Here is a 20,219-nt window from a genome sequence, read left to right on the forward strand (position 1 = left end):
ATGAATTTGGTAATGTTTTATAAAGGTATGCAGACTGGACCGAGTCGCAGCCTTGCAGACCTGTTCTGCCGAGGCCTGGTGCAGAATGGCCCAAGAGGCGCCCACTGACCGGGTAGAGTGCGCCTTAATCCCCGCTGGGACAGGCTCATTCCTGACACGGTAGGATTCCTGAATCGCTGAGCGAATCCACCTGGCTAGCGTTGCTTTTGAAGCGGATAGGCCCTTCCTATGCCCCTCTGGAAGTATGAACAGGGCATCCGACTTGCGGAAGGGAGCCGCCCGCGAGATGTACTGTCTCAGCGCCCTAACCACATCCAGGGTGTGGAGGGCCTTCTCAATGCGATGGACTGGCGCCGGACAAAAGGAAGGCAAAACAAGTTCCTTGTTGAGATGGAGGAGACGACCTTGGGCAGGAAGGACGGGAACGTACTGAGAACTACCTTGTCCTGATGAAAATTCAGGAACTGAGAACGGCAGGACAGGGCTGCCAAATCCAAAATTCGTCTGACGTAATTGCCACAAGACCACTTTCCAAGAGAGAACGGTCAATGACACGTCCTGCAGCAGTTCGAAAGGATCCCCGAGAACCAGATTAAGGTCCCATGATTCCAATGGCCTTCTATAAAGGAGGCATCACATGGGAAACTCCTTGAATAAACGTCTTGACTTGAGGTTTGGTGGCAATTTTGCGTTGGATGATAAGGCCAAAATTTGGCCCTTGAGCGAGCTAAGTGCGAGGCCTGATTTTAATCCGGATTGAAGGAACTCCAATATGGCCGGAATGGAGAACACCAGAGGTGAACGACCATGATCCTTGCACCATGAAAGATTTTCCAGGTGCGGTGATATAGATACGCCTGGACACAGGCTTCCTAGCACTAATCACGGTGGAAGTCACGTCGAGAGAGAACCCAGCCTGTGCTAAAATCCAGGATTCAACGGCCACGCCGTCAAAGACAGAGCCCCGGCGTTCTAGTGGTAAATCGGGCCCTGAGAAAGCCGATCCGTGCGATCTGGAAGTCGCCAGGGGACGTAGGCGACTAGTTGTATTAGTTCTGCATACCATGCTCAGCGCGGCTAGGATCACTGGTACACCCTCCGCTCTGATCTTCTTGATGACCCTCGGAAGCAAGGGAAGAGGGGGAAAGATGTACGGGAGCCAGAACCGTTGCCATGGCAGAACTAGGGCGTCCGCTCCGATGGCGCATGGATCGCGCAATCGGGCAATGAACCGAGACACCCTGTTGTTTAGTCTGGAGGCCATGAGGTCCACATCCGGAGTCCCCCAACAATGACAAATCTGGTGAAAGACTTACAGATGAAGAGACCACTCTCACGAGGCAATGCCTTGGCGACTGAGAAAATCTGCCGCCCAATTTTCAACGTCCGGGAAGTGAATTGCTGAGATGGGCGAATGTTTGGTCTCGGCCCAATGGAGAATGAGACTTCCTTCGTGCATGGCCATCCTGCTCCGGGTACCTCCCTGGCGGTTGATATACGCTACAGCCGTGGCGTTGTCGGATTGGATCCTGATGGGGTGACCTGCGAGGAGATGGTGGAAACTCTGTAGAGCAAATCTGATCGCTCGTATCTCTAAAATGTTGATGGGGAGACGTGTCTCTCGGGTCGACCAACGACCCGGTGCCGTGTGGTGACGAAAGACCGCACCCCAGCCGAGGAGACTTGCGTCGGTGGTTACTACCAACCATATTACTGGGAGAAAAGACCTCCATTGATTCAGGGAGGACCTCAGAGTCCACCACCTGAGGGCTTGCCTGACCTGCAGGGACAGAAGGATCTGACGGTCCAGGGAGAACGGGTCCTTGTCCCAAGCTAACAGCAACACATGTTGTAAGGGACGGAGATGGGACTGTGCAAATGGAACTACTTCCATCGCAACTACCATCTTTCCGAGAACTCTCATGCTGAAACGAATGGAGTGAGAAGCTGGACGGGAAAGAGTCCGTACTGCCTGTTGTAAGGCTTGTGTCTTTTCTGGAGGGAGAATGACCAACCCGCGGGAAGTGTCCAAGATCATTCCTAAAAAGGAAATCTGATGAGCTGGTTTCAGGGAAGACTTTGCGAAGTTTATCTTACACCCCAGGCGCAAAAGTGTATTTACTGTTATTTCCACGGATTCCTCGCAGGCTGGAAGGGACGGACCCTTGATGAGCAGGTCGTCCAGATACGGTAACACCACTATTCCCCGAGAGTGGAGAATGGCCATGACAGCCGCCATGACCTTGGTAAAGACCCTGGGGGCAGTGGGGAGTCCGAAGGGCAAGGCAACGAACTGGAAGTGTTAATCATGAATTGCAAAACGCAGGAATTGCTGGTGAGACAGGCAGATCGGAATGTGAAGGTAAGCGTCCTTGATGTCGATGGATGCTAGGAACTCTCCTTTTTCCATGGAAGCGACAACTGATCGGAGAGATTCCATTCGGAATCACCGAACTGTGACAAACTGATTTAACAGTTTGAGATGCAGAATGGGTCGCATCGTCCTGTCCTTCTTTGGAACCACAAAAAGGTTTGAATAAAATCCTCTGAACCTTTCGTGATGAGGGACCGGAATGATGACTCCGTCCCTTAAGAGAGCCTGAACAGCCCGAAGGAAGGCTCTTGTCTTTCCCTTGGAGGGAGAGGAAAGGAAAGAGCGAGTTGGAGGGGGAGAGGAAAACTCTTGTATCCGGAGGACACCAGCTCCCTGACCCACTTGTCGTGGACGACCACGAGCCAGGTGTGGCTGAAGGAAAGTAGGCGACCGCCTACTCCGTCAGCGTCCGCCAGATACCGCAACAAGTCATTGGGTAGATCTATGAGATCTGGCTTCCCTGGATCCAGAAGCCCTAGGCCTGGGTTTCCAAGAGCGGTTAGGTCTGTATGAGATCTGGGAGCCTCTGTCTCCGCGCGGAGACGGACCTGATGTGGAAGAGAAGGTAGAGGAGGACCAACCGGAGTTGTTGCGAAAAGATCGAAAGTGCGTCGCCTGTTGGTGCGAAATGGCTGAACAGCCTTTTGTTGAGGAAGGAATTTACTTTTTCCCCCGGTAGCATCAGAAATGAGCTGATCCAGTTTCTTTCCAAAAAGACGACCCGTTTGAAAGGGGAGAGAAGTCAACGATCTTTTAGATGTGGTATCCGCCCGCCAGTTGCGGAGCCATAGGGCTCTTCTAATGGAGATCGCATTAGCGGCAGTTTGAGCAGCGCAATTGGTGGCATCAAAAGGAGGCGTCAACTACAATGTCCGCTGCGTGAATTATCTGCCTGGCGACCATGGTTGCCTCCGGAGGAAGATTGGTGCCTTGGAAGGAAGTAATCAAGACTTCTGCCCAAGCGGCCATTGCCTTAGTGACCCAAATTGCCGCGAAAGATGGAAAAAGCGCTGCTCCTGAAGCTTCAAAAACTGAACGGGCAAGGTAGTCAATTTGACGATCGGAGGGGTTTCTGATTGAGGAACCCTCAGAAACGGATAGAAGCGTTTTTGAAGCAAGACGCGATACAGGCGGGTCCACCGGAGGGGACTGTAACCAATCCTTCATTAGGTCTGGATCAAAAGGGTATTTAGCCTGAGTAGACTTTTGCCCTGTGAACTGCTTATGCGAACGATCCCTATGTTTCCTGACAATTTTCTTAAAGTCCGGATGGCTGGTAAATAACCTGCGCACACGTCTGGTTTTCTTAAGTGAGATAGGATGTGCTGGAGCGGGGACATTATCCTCATCCAACTTCAGGATCCTGTTGACTGATTATATAAGAGAATCAAGCGACTCTTGATCAGTTGGGGGATTCTGAGGGGCTGACGTGTCAGATTCGAATTCAGAGTCGTGCTCGCTGAGAACTCCTGGAGAGGGAGAGCGAGAGACAGGAGTCGCAGATGCAGAGGCGCGAACGGGACTAGGGGACGTGTCATGGGTCCGCTTTCTAGAGACCTGACCATCCCCTGAACGAGTACGGTCCCTGCTGGTGTATGGTTCCCGGCCGACGCCAGAGCCTTCCTCGGGGGGTAAGGACGCCTTCTGGCTTAAAGAGTCCTCCCGGAGGGAGAATATAGCCTGGGTCAAAGACTCCACCGACCGTGACAGGGACGCAGCTCACTCAGGGGTATTAAACGCAGGAGGCCCATCAGCAGCGGCAGTGAGGGGCGATTGAGCGCAGATCAAGGCGCAGGCCGGGTCACAGTCTGTGCATAACGGATTAGTCTGTGCACTGGGTAAGGCAGACTTGCAAGTGGTACACACGGTAAAAAATGCAGTGTGCTTTTTAGCAGCCTCCTTAGATTGAGACATAGCGCTCCTGAAAGGGTTAACGGCAGAGTCTGCTGCAGGGAACGTGACAGGAAGGGGTTAAGCTTTAATCTGAGGGCAGATGCAGCTTACCCGGTCCTATGCTGTGTCCCCCGGGAGAAATAGCGGTGGCCCTGCGGTGTTACCCGGTATCCGGCAAAATGCTCGCCTCACAGCTCGTGTCCAGAGGTAAAAAGACATGGCCCCCGAGATTAGAATTGCACGTCTCGTCAGGGATGAGAGGCGCCAAGGCGAGGGGGTGGCGATAATAGCGCGGGCGGCGCTATTCAAATTGCGGCTTAGTAGGCTGGAATAGCCGGGGGCTAAATTTTTGAGCCTACCCGCGGTAGGCGCCGGCGCTATTGATATTGCGGCCTAGCAGACCGGAAAGCCGGGGACTAAATTTTTCGGACTACCCGCGGTAGCACCAAGGGGGGGGGCGCGATGGGGGGCATGTGCACCGCTGCTGACGCTATGTCAGCGCTTCTCCCGGGGGCCAGGACCCGACCCCATACCTCAACTCCAGTGCTCAGCGCTGTCCGGCCATCCATGCAGGCTCTCAACCTCCTGGGCTGCTGTAGCAGAGCTGGAGGAGTTCTTAAAGGGCCATACTCAATCAATCCTCCCTATGATAGGGGGATGGAGAGCTATGGGGCTGATTCAGGGCATACGTAAGCGCTGTCCAGTCTTCTCCATTCTGTGCGCCTGCCCTCATATCCGTGGATTACCGGACTCTGGTCGTAAGGATCATTTGCCAATATTGCTAGAGGAATCAGCCCCAAACGTCGCAGGAAAGTGTACGGGGAGGTAAACTCCACGTGCTTGCCTGTTGTTGGTTCGGGGGAGAGCGGGCCGTAGAAAGGAACCGTCGCCCCCTTCACTCCGTTAGTTAAAAAATAAAAATTTACAGAAAATTTCAAAAATAAAATAAAAACGGTGGGGTCTGAAACCAGAGCCAAGTGCCTCCTACAGACACTAAGCATGAACTGGAGATATCTCATCCAGCGAGAGGGTGTATATTGCAGGGGAGGAGTTAACTTTTTTCTTGTTTACTTAGTGTCCTCCTAGTGGCAAGCAGCATAATACCCACTGTCTCGGTGTCCCCCAGTGAGGTGTAGGAGAAACTAAAATTGTCAGTAACGATTAGAAGCTCACACATTATATAGAATCAACAGTATAGCTCTGTAAATATTCATCAAAGATCAGTAACATTAAGACCACTAATCTTGAGTAGGTCCTGCGTGTGCCTCTAAGGACCCTTTCACACATCAGTGTCTCCGGTACGTGTGACGACAGTTTTCACACGTACCGAAGACACTGACACACGTAGACCCATTCAAATGAATGGATCTGTGCATATGTCAGTGTGTTTCCACGGACCATGTGTCCGTGGACAAAACACGCTGACATGTCCGCTTTTTACAGTCAGCATGAACGGCCAAATGTCCTGCACACGGAGAACACACATTGATGTCCTCTGTGTGACATGCATCGGCACCTAGGAAGAAGCGTTACAGTAAGCGCTGTTTCCCGGCGGCAGGTGCTAAAGACAGCTCTCATCATTCTCCCCTGTAGTGATGAGCGAGTATACTCATTACTCGAGATTTCCCAAGCATGCTCGGGTGATCGCCGAGTATTTGGATGTGCTCGGAGATTTAGTTTCTATCGCAGTAGCTGCATGACTTGCGGCTGCTAGACAGCCTGAATACATGTGGGGATTTCCTAACAAACAGGCATTCCACACATGTATTCAGGCTGTCTAGCAGCCGCAAATCATGCAGCTACGACAACAGAAACTAAATCTCAGAGCACGCCCAAATACTTAGAGATCACCCGAGCATGCTCAGGAAATCTCAAGTAATGAGTATACTCGCTCATCACTATAGGGGAGAATGAGGAAAGCCGTCTTCAGCACCTGCTGCCAGGAAACAGCACTTACTGTAGTACTTGTTCCCCGGCGGCCATCTGTGTGGTACTGATGCAGCACACGGTTGCCACAAGTATTACACACACACGGATATTTCCTTTACAGTTTTTTCCGGTACCGGAAATATCAGGCCGTTTGAAACTGGCCTAAAACAGCTTGAGTATCATGACACAACCTGTACAAGAAATCCAAGTCGTCATGTGATATCTGAAGCAAGACATTGGCACATCCCATAGACAATGCCATCACAGGTGCATCCTTACAATACAGAATACATGGCGATCTCTGAAGCCCTGGCTTACTGCTGCTTTGCTGAACACGGGACATATTCTCCCCTTTTCATTTACTACAAAACACCTATATTATCTGATGTCTTCTATCAATGCAATATGCATCAATTTTAGGTATAATAAAAGCAGACATTTCCCCACTAGACAGACCCACTTTCCCTTCACTACTCCCAATATTGGTAGCCGATATAGTGCTTTGTTTTCCTGGGGTGATTGTGAACAGAGAGCGTTCGCTTCAGTGGACAAATACCATAAAGCATTTTCCTCACCTTGCACATGCCATAGTCAGTAAGTTTTATGTGCCCTTCAGAATCCAATAAGACGTTGTCCAGCTTTAAATCTCTATAAATAATTCCTCGCTCGTGGAGGTAGTTTAATGCCAGACTGATTTCTGCAGAGTAAAACCTAGAGGGAGGAAAGCATGAGTATATGACCACCAGGAAAAAAACTGATCTGAAGCATAGAAGGGGTGGACTAGCCTGTATGACACAAAGGCAATTTTATTTCCTACACCCCCCTATTTCTCTGTGCTGGGCTCAATGTATACAGAGCAAATATATGTAATTAAAGATTCCAGAGCATTTATTGGAAAGTGTGAAAATGTGTATTCTCTCATGAAATGCCTTTTTTATGTACAGAAAGAAGCCAACGGGGCTGTCTCAGGAATTAGCAGTAGGTTCATGTTAAAGCTTAATTTTTTCATTGCAGGATCCCCACTTATAACTCTGCAACATGTCAATTTCTATTGTGAATACGCTTAAGTTTTCTATGAGGATTTTCCCCATAGACTAGCATTACCATGCAGAAAATCTGCAAGTAAAAAACATACGTGTTTTTAGCGCCTTTCTGAGGAGGAAACACATCAAAAACGCATGTAATACGCACATGGCTGTATCAAGGTTTTGGCAAAGCCAAATATCAGAAAGCATCAGAAACAAAGCAGCTTTATTTAATCCATGAAATACCAAAATAAGACAACACTGTCATAAACATGAAAAGTGCATGCAAAAAAACAACAAAAACAAAACCCTGCACACTCAAATGCAATGAAAAAACTCCAGTAACCGAATTTATTTAACGCACCCCTGCAGCGGGTTCTTTTTATTACACCGCTGAAGTGGTGCTTTAAATGCAAGTCCCCTGCCCTCTGACTCACACTCACCTTCTGCAATGTAACTGTTTTCTCTGCCACTCCCTGGCAAAAAGTGACCTGCCGGCTGCTTTAGTGTTTCATGAAGAGGCGCGGAGGTCACTTTTCAACACAAATCTAAGGCCGGTTTCACATTTGCGTATGGAGGAGCTGCGGACTTCCTCCGTGAAGCTCCGCCCACTGCCGCACCTCCCCCGGTCAGCTCCGCCTACGTCTGCATGCGGCCTGCGTACCCTATCTTTAACATTGGGTACGCAGGTCGTGTGGATATATGCGGATGCCTCTGCATGCGTCGTTTTGACGATACGGCGACCGCATCAAATTCCAACATGTTGCGTTCGATGTGGGCCGCCGCATCGTCAAAACAACGCATGCGGAGGCATCCGCATGACCTGTGTACCCAATGTTAAAGATGGGGTACGCAGGCCGCATGCAGAAGTATGCGGATGTAGGCGGAGCTGACTGGAGGAGGTGCGGCAGTGGGCAGAGCTTCACAGAGGAAGTCCACAGCTCCTCCATATGCAAATGTGAAACTAGCCTAAGAGCCTTGTCCTGGTTCTCAGATTTTTTTATTGCGAGCTTGTGATGTAGCTTCTGACTAGTCATAAGATGGTGCTGCAGGATTGGAGTGATGCTGTAAAACGGTGAAGCTGCCCGAGGGTGAGTATATGACTGGAGGTGCAGGGGCTTACATTTAGGCCACATTCACACATTCAGTGTTTGGTCAGTATTTGTCATCAGTATTTGGAAGCCAAAACTAGGAGTGGGTGATAATACAGAAGTGGTGATGGGTTTATATTACACTTTTCCTCTGATTGTTCCACTTATGATTTTGGCTTACAAATATTGATGTAAAATACTGACCAACTACTGAACGTGAAAAACAAAAAAAACAAAAACGCTGCAGTGTGGCTTTCATAGGGGCAGAAATGGTGCAGAAAATCTGCATCATCAAAAACTCACCAAAGGCTCATTGTGGTAATGTAGCCTAAGGGTAATAGGAAGCATCTTCCTTTATACTATGTCTGAGTTGGCAACTAATCTAATAAAAGCAAACCTTGCATGTTCTTCTGGAAGCTTCCTTTGCCGCTGCATATGGAACATCAGATCGCCTCCATTTACATATTCAATAACAAAAAACAACCTGATACAAAGCAAAAGAAGCACAACTGTAAGTCCAGTATGTGGTCAGTGTTAGACACATGCCACCATCTTCATTATACAGCAAAGTTATTACGTACAAATATAACTTAATTTAAAGAGAATTCTCATTATTCACCCGTCAAAAATAAAGTCATCCTTTATCCATAAGGTAGGGGTAACGTGCTGATGGCTGGAGATGCAACTGCAAGTTAGAACTGTTTTTCTTGTGAATAACCCTTTAATATGAGGCTAAGGGCGGGCATGTGCACACGTTAAGTATCTGGTGTAGACATTTTTGCATCTCTGGGTATGAAAAAAAAACAACTCGTTTTTGTTAGATTTTTCCCTACTCAAGAGTATGGGTGAAATTTGCACCTTTTCTGCAAGTCAAAAATAAGCAGCATGGGGACTTCAGGGTTCTCTTTCAATTTTCTGGCATCAGAAAACACTTCAGGTTGCGTGACAAATCGGAGCAGGAAAAAAAAAAAGCAACAAATCTGTAACGTGTGCACATGCTCTAATATAGTCTGAGCAGCTCTAGTACTGCAAACACTGAGGCTGTGTGCACACGCTGCGGATTCCGCTGCGTTTCCGCAGCGGTTTTGGCCGCTGCGGACACGCAGCAGTTTTAGCTGCGGTGTACAGTACCATTCATTTGAATGGGAAAAAAAAAAACGCTGTGCCGACGCTGCGGAAAAAACCGCGCGGATTTGCTGCGGTTTTGAATCCGCAGAAAGAATTGCATGTCAATTCTTTCTGCGGAAACCGCTGCGGGTTCCTATCTCCACCATTGTGGAGATAGTGAATCCGCAGGACCAAACCGCAGGCAAAACCGCAGATAATCCGCAGGTCTTTGGACCTGCGGATTATCTGCGGTTTTTGCAAAATCCGTGCGGATTAATCCGCAGCGGATTCATCCGCAGCGGATTCCGCAGCGTGTGCACGTACCCTAAGGGTATGTGCACACATAGCTTTTTGTCTCTGCGGATTTTGTAGAGAAAACCGCAGGTAAATCCGCAGGACAAAGTCCTGCGGTTTATCTGCAGTTTATCTGCGGATTTGCCTGCGGTTTTACACCTCATAATGGATGAGGTGTAAAACTGCAGCATTTCTGCACCAAACAATTGACATGCTGCATTTTGAAAACCGCGGAAAAATCCGCAGCATGTGCACAGCTTTTTTTTATTTCCATAGGAAATAAAGGTACTGTACAACGCAGCAGAAACGCTGCAGAACTGCAGAGCCAAAAACGCTGCGGAAACGCGGCAGAAACCACAAAGTGTGCACATACCCTTAGTCCTATATACGTGGGGCTCGCCCTCAAACTGACTGGACAAGGTTAGCAATGGACGAACATGCTCGGAAAAGGTGTTTTCGGAGCATGCTCTGGTGCTAACCGAGTGACTTCGATGTGATCAAGAAATATGTTTGAGTCTCCTCAGCTGCTTGTCTCAAGGTTATTCGACAGCCGCAACACATGGAGGAATGACCTGTTTGTTAGGCAATCCCTGCATGTGTGGCGCCTGTCTACCGCGAGGACTCGTACATATCTCTCGAGCACGCAGAGCATGCTCAGATAACACCTTATCCCAGCACGTTCGCTCATCACTAGACAAGGTACATCTTTCACATTCTGAAGTTTGAAAACTAGACATTAACCTCTCCTGCTAACAAGGACCAAAGTTAGGGTAGGCCAAATTGCTCGTAATGCATTGATGCATTCTTCTGCGAGTTGTAGGGCACAGATTTAGGCTTTTCATTAAATAGATCTTACAATTAAATTGCCATTTTTCATTATAGTAGCACATATAAATTAAACTTGTGTAATACTGCGCTTACAAGTTATGGCATTTCCTATGAATTGGCTTCAGTTTCTGAATATGGACTATGATGTCCAATTCACACACCTCAAAACGGTATCTATGTGCTATGGAGCTGAAGGAAATGAGAAAAGGGAAATAAAACCTGTCTAATATCAGCTTCTGGGCCAGGATCTGAAAGATGTGTGTGATACTATTATTTCATGCCTGGAGTTATTTTACTGATAGTAATAACTCAGTCTAAAAACCAGAATGGTCTCAGATAAGACAACTGCAAGACAACAAATGCCGAAGAGCAATTTATCAGGTGCCACACTGTGTATTGCCGTCAGAAATTGTGATCACAGTGCAAAACAGCTGTAAGCCATACATCAACATAACAGCACGAAGGAGGCAAACCGGAGTCTATATGTATTCAGTACATTAACAGCAGGAAAGGCCCGGAGTCAATACATGGTGCTAATATATTACCTGCTTTCTGTTTGGAAACAGGAGTGCAGCCCGACAAGAAAAGGGTGGTTAGAGGCTTGTTCAAACACATGCTTTTCTGTCTGAACCCAGTCAATATCCTAAAAAAATAAAATAAAAATCAGGAAAAAAATACCTGCAATTTGCACAAAGCTTAGGACAAAATTCAGTCAATAAAATGGTGAACGGTCCTCATCCAGCTCCTTATAGGATTCACATTTTTATTCAATTTAGTTCATTGTATTAATGTTTGCCGTTTTTGATGGTACCAGTTGCAAAAGGTTGAAAAACCAGAGTACTAAACAGGTTGTGTAGTATATGCAGCCATCTGCACTAACAAAGTAATTTAAAGGTGTCATCACGCGATTAGGAAAGTGAAGACATTCAGCTATACTGCGCCTCATACGTTTAGCGTGCCCTATAAATGAGAACAAGATCACACGTAGGGTAGAAAATGTAACCTTCAGTCTGGAACTGACAAGACTTCTCAAGATGTTTCCACCTTTGATTAAATATAGTTTGTGGCTCTGTGTTAAATGGTGCAGTCAAAAGAACACACATTTACTGTGTATTCATGACAAGCAGCATCAACCACAGCATTCGGTCATGATGGCTGCTATACACCACCTACAATAATCTGGACAACCCCTTTAAGAAATTCAATTTACAATCCAGAATGACTGTTTCTATAGGATGATGTATATGATACCTACCTCATCATCATTAACCAGTTCTTTTTTTACCACCTTCATTGCATAGATGCGCTCAGTCTTTTTTAACCGCACCAGCAGAACCTTTGCATAGCTTCCTCTTCCAATAACTCGAAGCAGGTCAAAATCTTGCAATCCAAGGCTGGAGGGGGGCTTATCACTGTCCCTGCTGTTTCTTGCCTAGTAAAGGGAGTTCAAAAGAAGCTGATTAAAGCGGCCATTTCATGTTTGAGCAGCATTTTGTAGATAGGCAGTCTGAACTGGTGGGGAAGAAGAGGACAACTCGGGAAGAGCAGCTTTCATGGAAGACTCCTGAGGACAAATACAACTAAGCAGATAGAACCCTTTATTGTAGGGATAGAAAGAAGAAATGGCACCAAAGTACACTGGCTAAATCAATCAGCTGTATTCAATTTATTACTATCAAAACCAGCCTTTCTACACAGCGTGAGTGCATGCTAGAAAAGTGGGTTATGGCGTCATTTACGATTTCTGAAATATATCTGTAGCCTAACAGGAGTCCTACAAAAGTGTCAGGAAAGCGCAGGAACATTTATAAGATGATCTAAGGCACTGCCATCAGATCCGCAGATATAAAAGCTACTGTAGCCCTTAGGCAAGATGGCCAACCATCCAGAAATTCCAGGACCATCCATAAAAATAGGGCACTTTTTTGCCCTGTCCATGAAAAAAACGTAAGGCATCTAAACTTTTATCTTTTTTTTTTTTCCAAGGTGAAGACACGTATACAGAATATTATGATTACGGTATTTTTTATTTTACAGTTCACAGTGATTGCAGCTGATGTCTTCACATCAGAATTTTGGGCTGCAGACAAGTATCACTGATTATCATAACGGTTTATTATGGCTTTATAATGAGTCCTTAAAAATATAGTCTATGTGATTTTTTAATAAGCGGTCCAGAAAATAGAAAAAGTAAAGTTGGTAACTCTGCCACAGTCCTCACTATAAGCTTCTTGCTTGTAGTAGGCCAGATCTCTGCTCCTTGGCATCTACATATGATGGGGAACGGAAATTACGTTAAGCTCAACTGCAGTCAAATCTGAATTGTCATATCTGGTGGAAGATGTCATATCCAAGTATTATTCCGTGCAGGATGGCAGCACCTGTTTTTATATATCAGTACATTGCAAGTAGTGTACATCTGTTTGATCATGACAGGTACCTAGCATTCATGCTGTCTGTATTATGCAGGGAAGACAGGTTCCTAGACCGCTATTATAGAAGCGCGTTGAATAACTCTTCCCTATCAGTTGAATGTATCTTCCCTACCTGATCTATCACAAACAAATGACAGCACTCTTTCCTCTGCACCGGAAACACGCAGCCTCGGAGTAACCCTTTACTCTGCCCTGTCCTTGAAATCACACATTCAAGCTCTCGCCACCTCCAGCTCAAAATTATTTCCAGAATCTGTCCTTTCCCCAACAGTCAATCCTCAACTAAAATGCTTGTGCATATCCTCACCACCCGTCTCAACTACTGCAACGCCCTCTTCTGTGGCCTACCTACAAACCATCTCGCACTTCTCCAGTCTGTCCTTACCTCTGCTGCCCGACTAATTAGTCTCTCGAGTCGCTACTCCTCACCTTTGCAAATCCCTTCATTGGCTCTCAATTCCCCAGCGTATCCAGTTCGAAGTACTAACAGAGACCTACAAAGCCATGCATAACCCGTCTCCTCAGTACATCTCCAAACTAATCTCCTGATCTTCCCTTACGTATGCTCTGGTCCTCCTAAGACCTCCTTCTCTCCTCCACACTTATTCGTTCCTCACCCAATCACCTCCAAGATTTCTCCCGAATATTCCTCATCCTCTGGAATTCTGTGTCCCAACACGTACGATTGTCTACCACATTGGGATCCTTCAGATGGAACCTGAAAACCCATCTCCTCAAGAAAACTTACAACCTGCAATGACCACACTGCTACCTCAACACCATCGGAGCTACTGCAACCCTCGACCTACTGTCTCCTTCCCCATCATCCTATAGAATATAAGCCTGCAAGTGCAGGGTCCTCCTCCCTCTGTATCAGTCAGTCATTGTTAGTTTGTGCACTGTAAGCGATCTGCATTTTGTGTGTAGCCCCTTCTCATGTACAGCACCATGGAATCAATGGTGCTATATAAAATATATAATAACTCGTCTAAGAAGACCACAAGTTCCTGATGTTTGGGTTACCTGGAGGATTAAACTTTCCATAGATTAACCCACATGTGACTTATTTATGCAGGGATGAAAAATTTGATAAAAAGGGATTTTATATTTCAGCATGTTAAGGATCCTAAACAAAACTTGTTTTACACATATTGCTTTATTGCTAAAAGGGAATCTGTCACCCGCTGGGGCATATATGACCTATTAATATGGGCAGACAGGTAATAGAAATGTTACACTAGTCCTACCCGTCTGCCTCATATTAACGGTCTTGATGCTGAGAAATGTTATATTCTTTCTTAAGGTTAATGATTTCTTCCAGGCTCTGGGGCGTGCGGTGCCTGAAAGAAATCCCTGCCTCCCGTCTTCATTGTAATACTACCACCCTCCCATCAGTCAGCTACGGCCCCAGAATCCTACGCCTGCACTCCCCTCAGAACAACATACCTCATCCTCCTTTCTGTGGGCACTGCATTCAGGGCTCTACTGCGCAGGAAAGTCACTGTGACTTCCGGTGTGTGCCCCAATAATATGCTCTCCCCACTTCCTCCCTGCTAGGAACCATGTGTACATGGTAATGACTATGCAGAGAGGAAGGGGAGAGCAACTTATCAGTGCAGACACTGGAGGTCACTGGAGTGGAAGTCGCCACGCCCGTGCAGAAGATCCCTGAATGCAGTGCCCATAGAAGGGAGGACGAGGTATGTATTTCTGAGGAAGTGCGGGGCGCAGGCGCAGAATTCCGGGGCCGTAACGGATGCTTATGAGAGGGGGGGGGTGGGTGGGGGGAAGTGTTACAATGAGGATAGGAGGCAGGGATTTCTTTCAGGTAGTAGTCTTGGCGTAGTCGTGGCCGAGTAGTTAAGGCAATGGATTGGAAATCCATGCGGATTTCCCCACGCAGGTTCGGATCCTGCAGACTACGCCAAGTTGTAAATCATGTACCGAGGGTGTTGTTCAAGACAAAGCGGAGTCACAGACGAGAAAATTAATATCCAAACAGCCCACTGTCAGTAACTATTTTACTTAGAAACAAAAAAACACCAAGGTTACTTACCGGTAGCCTGTTTTTCCAGAGCCCATGACAGCACACCTGAGAGAGGGATCTGCCCAGCAAGGACAGAAACAAGTGATATATAAGAGCGGTATCTCTCCCCCGCGTCAGTTGGATACAGAGCATGAGAGGACCTCCTGGTTAATTACACATGTAACCAACTCCACATTATAAATACACCCAACTACAGTGCACACACATAAGGTGAAGGGGGGGGGGGGGGGAGATATACAGGTGCTGTCATGGGTTCCGGAAAAAACAGCTACCGGTAAGTAACCTTGGTGTTTTCCCTTCACCCATGACAGTACACCAGAGAGACTTTTGGAGAATTTGAAAAAAACCTTAGGGAGGGACCACCGCTTGCAGAACCCTTCTACCAAAGGTCAAGTCAGTACTGGTCATTTCCCTGTGTGCCAACTGACATACATGTGACAGTCGTATGAATCTGCAAACCGCTGCCATCTAGTGGCTAAAACACTATTAATTATAAAGAAAAATCTATTGACAAGTACAAACATTATTCAGGAGTGAGTATAATTACATCTTCAATTATACCGCCCTGGTGAGCGACACACATCTCATACAGGCACCGCATACCGAAGCCTGGAAGAAATTATTACCATAAAGAAAGAACAACATCAAGACCACCAATATGAGGCAGACAGGTAGGACTAGTGTAACATTTCTATTACCTGTATGCCCAAATTAATAGGTCATATATTTCCAGGGGTGACAGATTCTGTTTAAGTATAGGATGGCCTCGGTAAGACTTTTCCGCTCTCATTGAAGAGATGATAGTGTTTCATGGCAGGCCACCGGCAGATGAGCACAGTCCAGAGGACGCCAAGTAAATGAAAGTGATTTCCTGGATTTTTTTTTGTCCTACACATTTGTTTTCACCAATTTACCAACAAATTAAATTTGGATTGAAAATGATTCATACAGTCTCCCAGTTTGAAAGAAATATGTAACGGTTAGTCTGCGAAGGACATTTTACACTGGGAAGTGGCAATTTGCAAGAAATCTTTACCCATCACAGAACCAATCACAAAATAAGTAAAAAGATATATCCAAATCATCTACAGATATGCCCACTTTAGCATTAATATTTTCACTTAATGTAGTAAATTTATAAAAACTGTTTAATTATTAGACCGTGCAAACTTAGGCTAGACAGTCTAAACATTCACCAAATTTATCATATGGTAAATGTTTGATAATTATGTCTAATTTTGTCCTTGACTTATTTGTGCAAACAATGCGCGCCACAATTTTGGCACATATTAAAGGGTATCAGTCAGTAGGATCACCCCTCCTAAGCCGCCACCATGGACATACAGATCACAGAAAGTTAAATAAAATGATACCTTGGCATCTGCGAACCAATGTCTTATTCCACAGAAAGCTACTTTTTTTTTTTTCTACAAGTAAATGATCTATCGGCCGGAAACAGATGTCTGAGAATCTACCGCTGTAGTTTATTTTAGATGAAAAAAAAGGTGTTACCAGTGTGAGACATGTAATGACTAAGTCTGCTCTCCTGATCTACATGTCTCACACTGGTAATGCCCCACGTCATAAAATAAGCTCTGTATAGAAATAAATGTCAGCACAGCCAAACAGGGAGGTGCCACACAGTAGTTTCCCAAACTTTATAACCAAGTATAAAATACTGGGCACACTCAAGGATTTTTGGTGCAAACGTTTCGGTCATGATAGACCTTCATCAGTGTACTACAAAAAGAAAAAAGTGCAATATAATAAACAAAAGTATATACAAAATCACAGGTCAAAGAAATGCAGTAATATACATAGAATAAACAAAATAAGCTCTGGGGGCAGATTCTTGGGGAGATCTATGTCCAGCTCATAGATCTTAACAGTTCATTTACATATTAGGAAAAATGTGTATTTCTCTGGAATAACACATCGGATCACAGATATCAAGCCATCATATTAATCAGCTTCCCAAATTATGCCAGACTTGGTAAATGCCTCACTGTTTTTATTCTTCGATAAAATAACCAAATCGGGGGATTTCAATTAACTTAGAAACAAAAGATGAATTCCAAACAACCACAAGTCCCTAAGCCTCATGCCAATCCAAAGAAACATAGGAAAAACTCATGAAACGCAGCGCAAAATAAATGATAATGAAGAACATTGCTCTTGTCGATCTTTAAACAAAATAATAACCAATAACTAATATGACAGAAGCTATTAGAAAGGTCTTTTAAATGTGATTTTTTATTTTTTTAAAGAAATCTTCACCTCTGCTTTTAGAGCACTGCAGAGTCTTGAGCCAATGTAGGAAATCAATGCAGAGACAAACCCTGCTCATGGATCATCTTGGTGGAGGAAACAAATACAGGAATGTCAGCTCCACAAAATAACAGGAAGACCAGAAAGTCCAGCTACTTTATTGAAAAAAGACATATTGGAAAATCGGGAAGAAGATACGATGCCAACCAACTTATTCTGAAGGAATCATCTTCCCCGATTCCAAGAGATACATCCAATTTACTGTACACTGGGTAATACAAGTATCAGATATATGACAGCAGGTATTACCGGCCACTTGTCCGGTACAAGCAATATATTTTTGCAGTGCAGCTGCGAACACACAATTACTAACAGATCGTGCCATTACGGCGCCTGTTTCTCTGGTTTTCATCTTGAGGGATGTCATACTCCCACACATATGACCAATGTTAGGTTGGAATTATAACATATATATATATATATATATATATATATATATATATATTTAAATAAAAATACAAAACTTGAATAGTAACAAGTCAAATATGCCACACAATAAAAAGTCCATAAAAACCATTTACCTCTTTCTCTTCACCATCCTGATCTATATTATTATGACTCCTGTGCCTATAAGTTGATTCTGCAAAGCAATAATAAAAGAATTACACACTAGTCATTTTTGGCTTTGTGCTCTTCAGTATATGGTAATGTAAGGCCACTTAGTTACTGCATTGTTCTCCTAAGGGGCTTTGGTGAGCTGGACTATGTAAATATGTGGAGAGCCATGTGTGCTACCACAGCTGGCACTGCAGTTTCCAGGTATCCAACGTCTGTCATCCAGTATGTAATTTATGCATATTGGTCATGTAATGCACAATTCTCTAATTATTATGGATGCGTTATGTTATAGTTTGGACTGAAGCACCCTAGAGTTCAATTTTCTTTTCAGTTCTCTCATTTTATGACATAATGGAGAAACAAACCAGCAGCGAAGATAAATCCCAGTCCTGCAGTGGCAGATGTGAGGTGAATATATTTACCAGTCCTATGTCAAGTCACAAGGTATTCAGGATCTACCAATGTCTCCCTCTCTTCATAATTAAAAGATGCCACAAAATATAGAAACCATTCTGCTGGCTTGGCTCAATGGTCTGTCCCATACTCTGTCGTTTGAGCATACTGCTTCTCTAGCCTCTCGGCTTGATGGGTCGCCAACACTTGATTAAGAATTCAAACTAGCGGCATCGTTACGCCTCAGCTCCAAACTGTGCGCTCTCCGATGCCGCTATATGAGCTGGATGGGAGCCAACAGCGCAGTCAAGCGATCTCGACCAGCATTAGAGCAGCACTTACAAGCTCTACTGGGAGGAGTTTGCAAGCACAGTACACGTCTGGCAAGTGTTGCTCAATCGCAACAGTGGCCTGTTCCTTAGCAAATGAGCTGTAAGAAACAGAAAATAGCAATGTAATTATCAGGGAAGAATTTTAACCCCTTCCCACCAAAGCCAATTTTTGCTTTGGAGCTTTTATATTCACTTTTTCCAAGAACGATAATTTTTTAATCTTTCCATCATTTTGAATGACACCACTCATTTGCAGTTCACTGTGTGGTAAAGAGGACCGGGCAACACAATTCTTCATATCAGTACAATTACAACATTAAGGCTGTGTGCACACGTAGCGATTTTTAAGCGTTTTTGCTGCGATTTTCGGCGCAAAAACGCTTAAAAATCGTGTACAGAACGCCCCCCATGCATTCCTATGGTATTCCGCAGATGCTGTGCTAATGCTGCGCTTTTTTCCGCGGCGGAATCGCATAGCGGAAAAAAATCGCAGCATGCTCATTCTTTTGTGCGGAATCGCAAAGAATTGCCGCGATTCCGCACCCATAGAAATGCATGAGAATCGCTTACTTCCCGCATGTGGCTATGCCCACCATGTGGGAAGTTAAGCATCTCATGTGCGGTTGGTACCCACGGTGTGGAGGAGAGGAGACTGTCCTCCAGGCCCTGGGTACCATACCCCTGTAAAAAAAAATAAAAAATAAAAAATCGGGGTATATTTACCTTCCGATGTCCCGCACTGCATTCCCGGCCTAAGCGTTCCCTGTAATGCCTTGCGGCAAGGCCCTGTAATGACGTAGTCTCGCGTGACTCTAGCGGTCTCACGAGATTGCTAAAGCAACGCGAGACTACGTCATCACAGGTCTCGCAAGGCATTACTGGGAACGCTGATGCCCGGAAATGCAGCGCGGGACGCCGGAAGGTAAATATACACCGATTTTTTTTAGCATTTTAACATCCTATCTTTTACTATTGATGCCGCATAGGCGGCCTCAATAGTAAAAACCTGGTCACACTTATCAAACACTATGTTTGACGAGTGTGACCAACCTGTCAATCACTTTCCAAGAGATGCTTCAAATCGCTTGGAAAGTGCTTGAATAACGCACGCGAAAATCGCGATCATAAATCGCGGTAAAATCACGGTGAAATCGTGCGGAAAAAACCGCGCAATTTCTGGGAAGGAGTCCGGTTTTTAGTGAGCGTTTTAAAACGCTACGTGTGCACATAGCCTAAAAGTTTGTATTTTTTCCAGTGGTGAAAGAATACATTTGTACAAAAAAAATAAAAAAAAAAATTGGCTTTTGATGCCATTTTCTCAGGACCCAGAAGTTTAATTTTTCTGCCAACTGAGCTGTAAGACAGGCTTGTTTTTGTGCATGGAAAGCTGATGTTTTATGGATACCATTTCGGGGTGCATACGATATTTTGACTACTTGCTGCAATATTTTGCAGAAGTGCAATTATGAGGTTTCAATTTTCTTCTTTTGCCTCGGTGTTTACTGTATGTGTTTTTTTTTTTTTTGTTTTTTAATAGATCAGACTTTCATGGATGTCCATTTTTTTTCTTTCCAGATCCCTTAGG

At 45.3% G+C, this 20,219-nt stretch overlaps 1 protein-coding gene across 1 annotated transcript in view; it reads right to left on the reverse strand.

Annotated features, from left to right (window-relative positions):
* The window catches only part of PRKCI (protein kinase C iota), a 142,143-nt gene that overhangs the window by 27,794 nt on the left and 94,130 nt on the right, over positions 1-20,219 (reverse strand). Inside the window, exons 8-12 of the mRNA XM_073578883.1 lie at positions 17,873-17,931; positions 11,797-11,973; positions 11,087-11,184; positions 8,710-8,796; positions 6,772-6,907 (exon numbers count right to left, since the gene is read on the reverse strand). Coding sequence (XP_073434984.1) covers positions 6,772-6,907; positions 8,710-8,796; positions 11,087-11,184; positions 11,797-11,973; positions 17,873-17,931 — 557 coding nt within the window. The remainder of the gene's footprint in view (positions 1-6,771; positions 6,908-8,709; positions 8,797-11,086; positions 11,185-11,796; positions 11,974-17,872; positions 17,932-20,219) is intronic.

This window comes from Dendrobates tinctorius, unplaced genomic scaffold (assembly GCF_039654945.1).
Source record: "Dendrobates tinctorius isolate UK_male_01 unplaced genomic scaffold, ASM3965494v1 ptg000060l, whole genome shotgun sequence".
NCBI classification, from domain to species: Eukaryota; Metazoa; Chordata; class Amphibia; order Anura; family Dendrobatidae; genus Dendrobates; species Dendrobates tinctorius.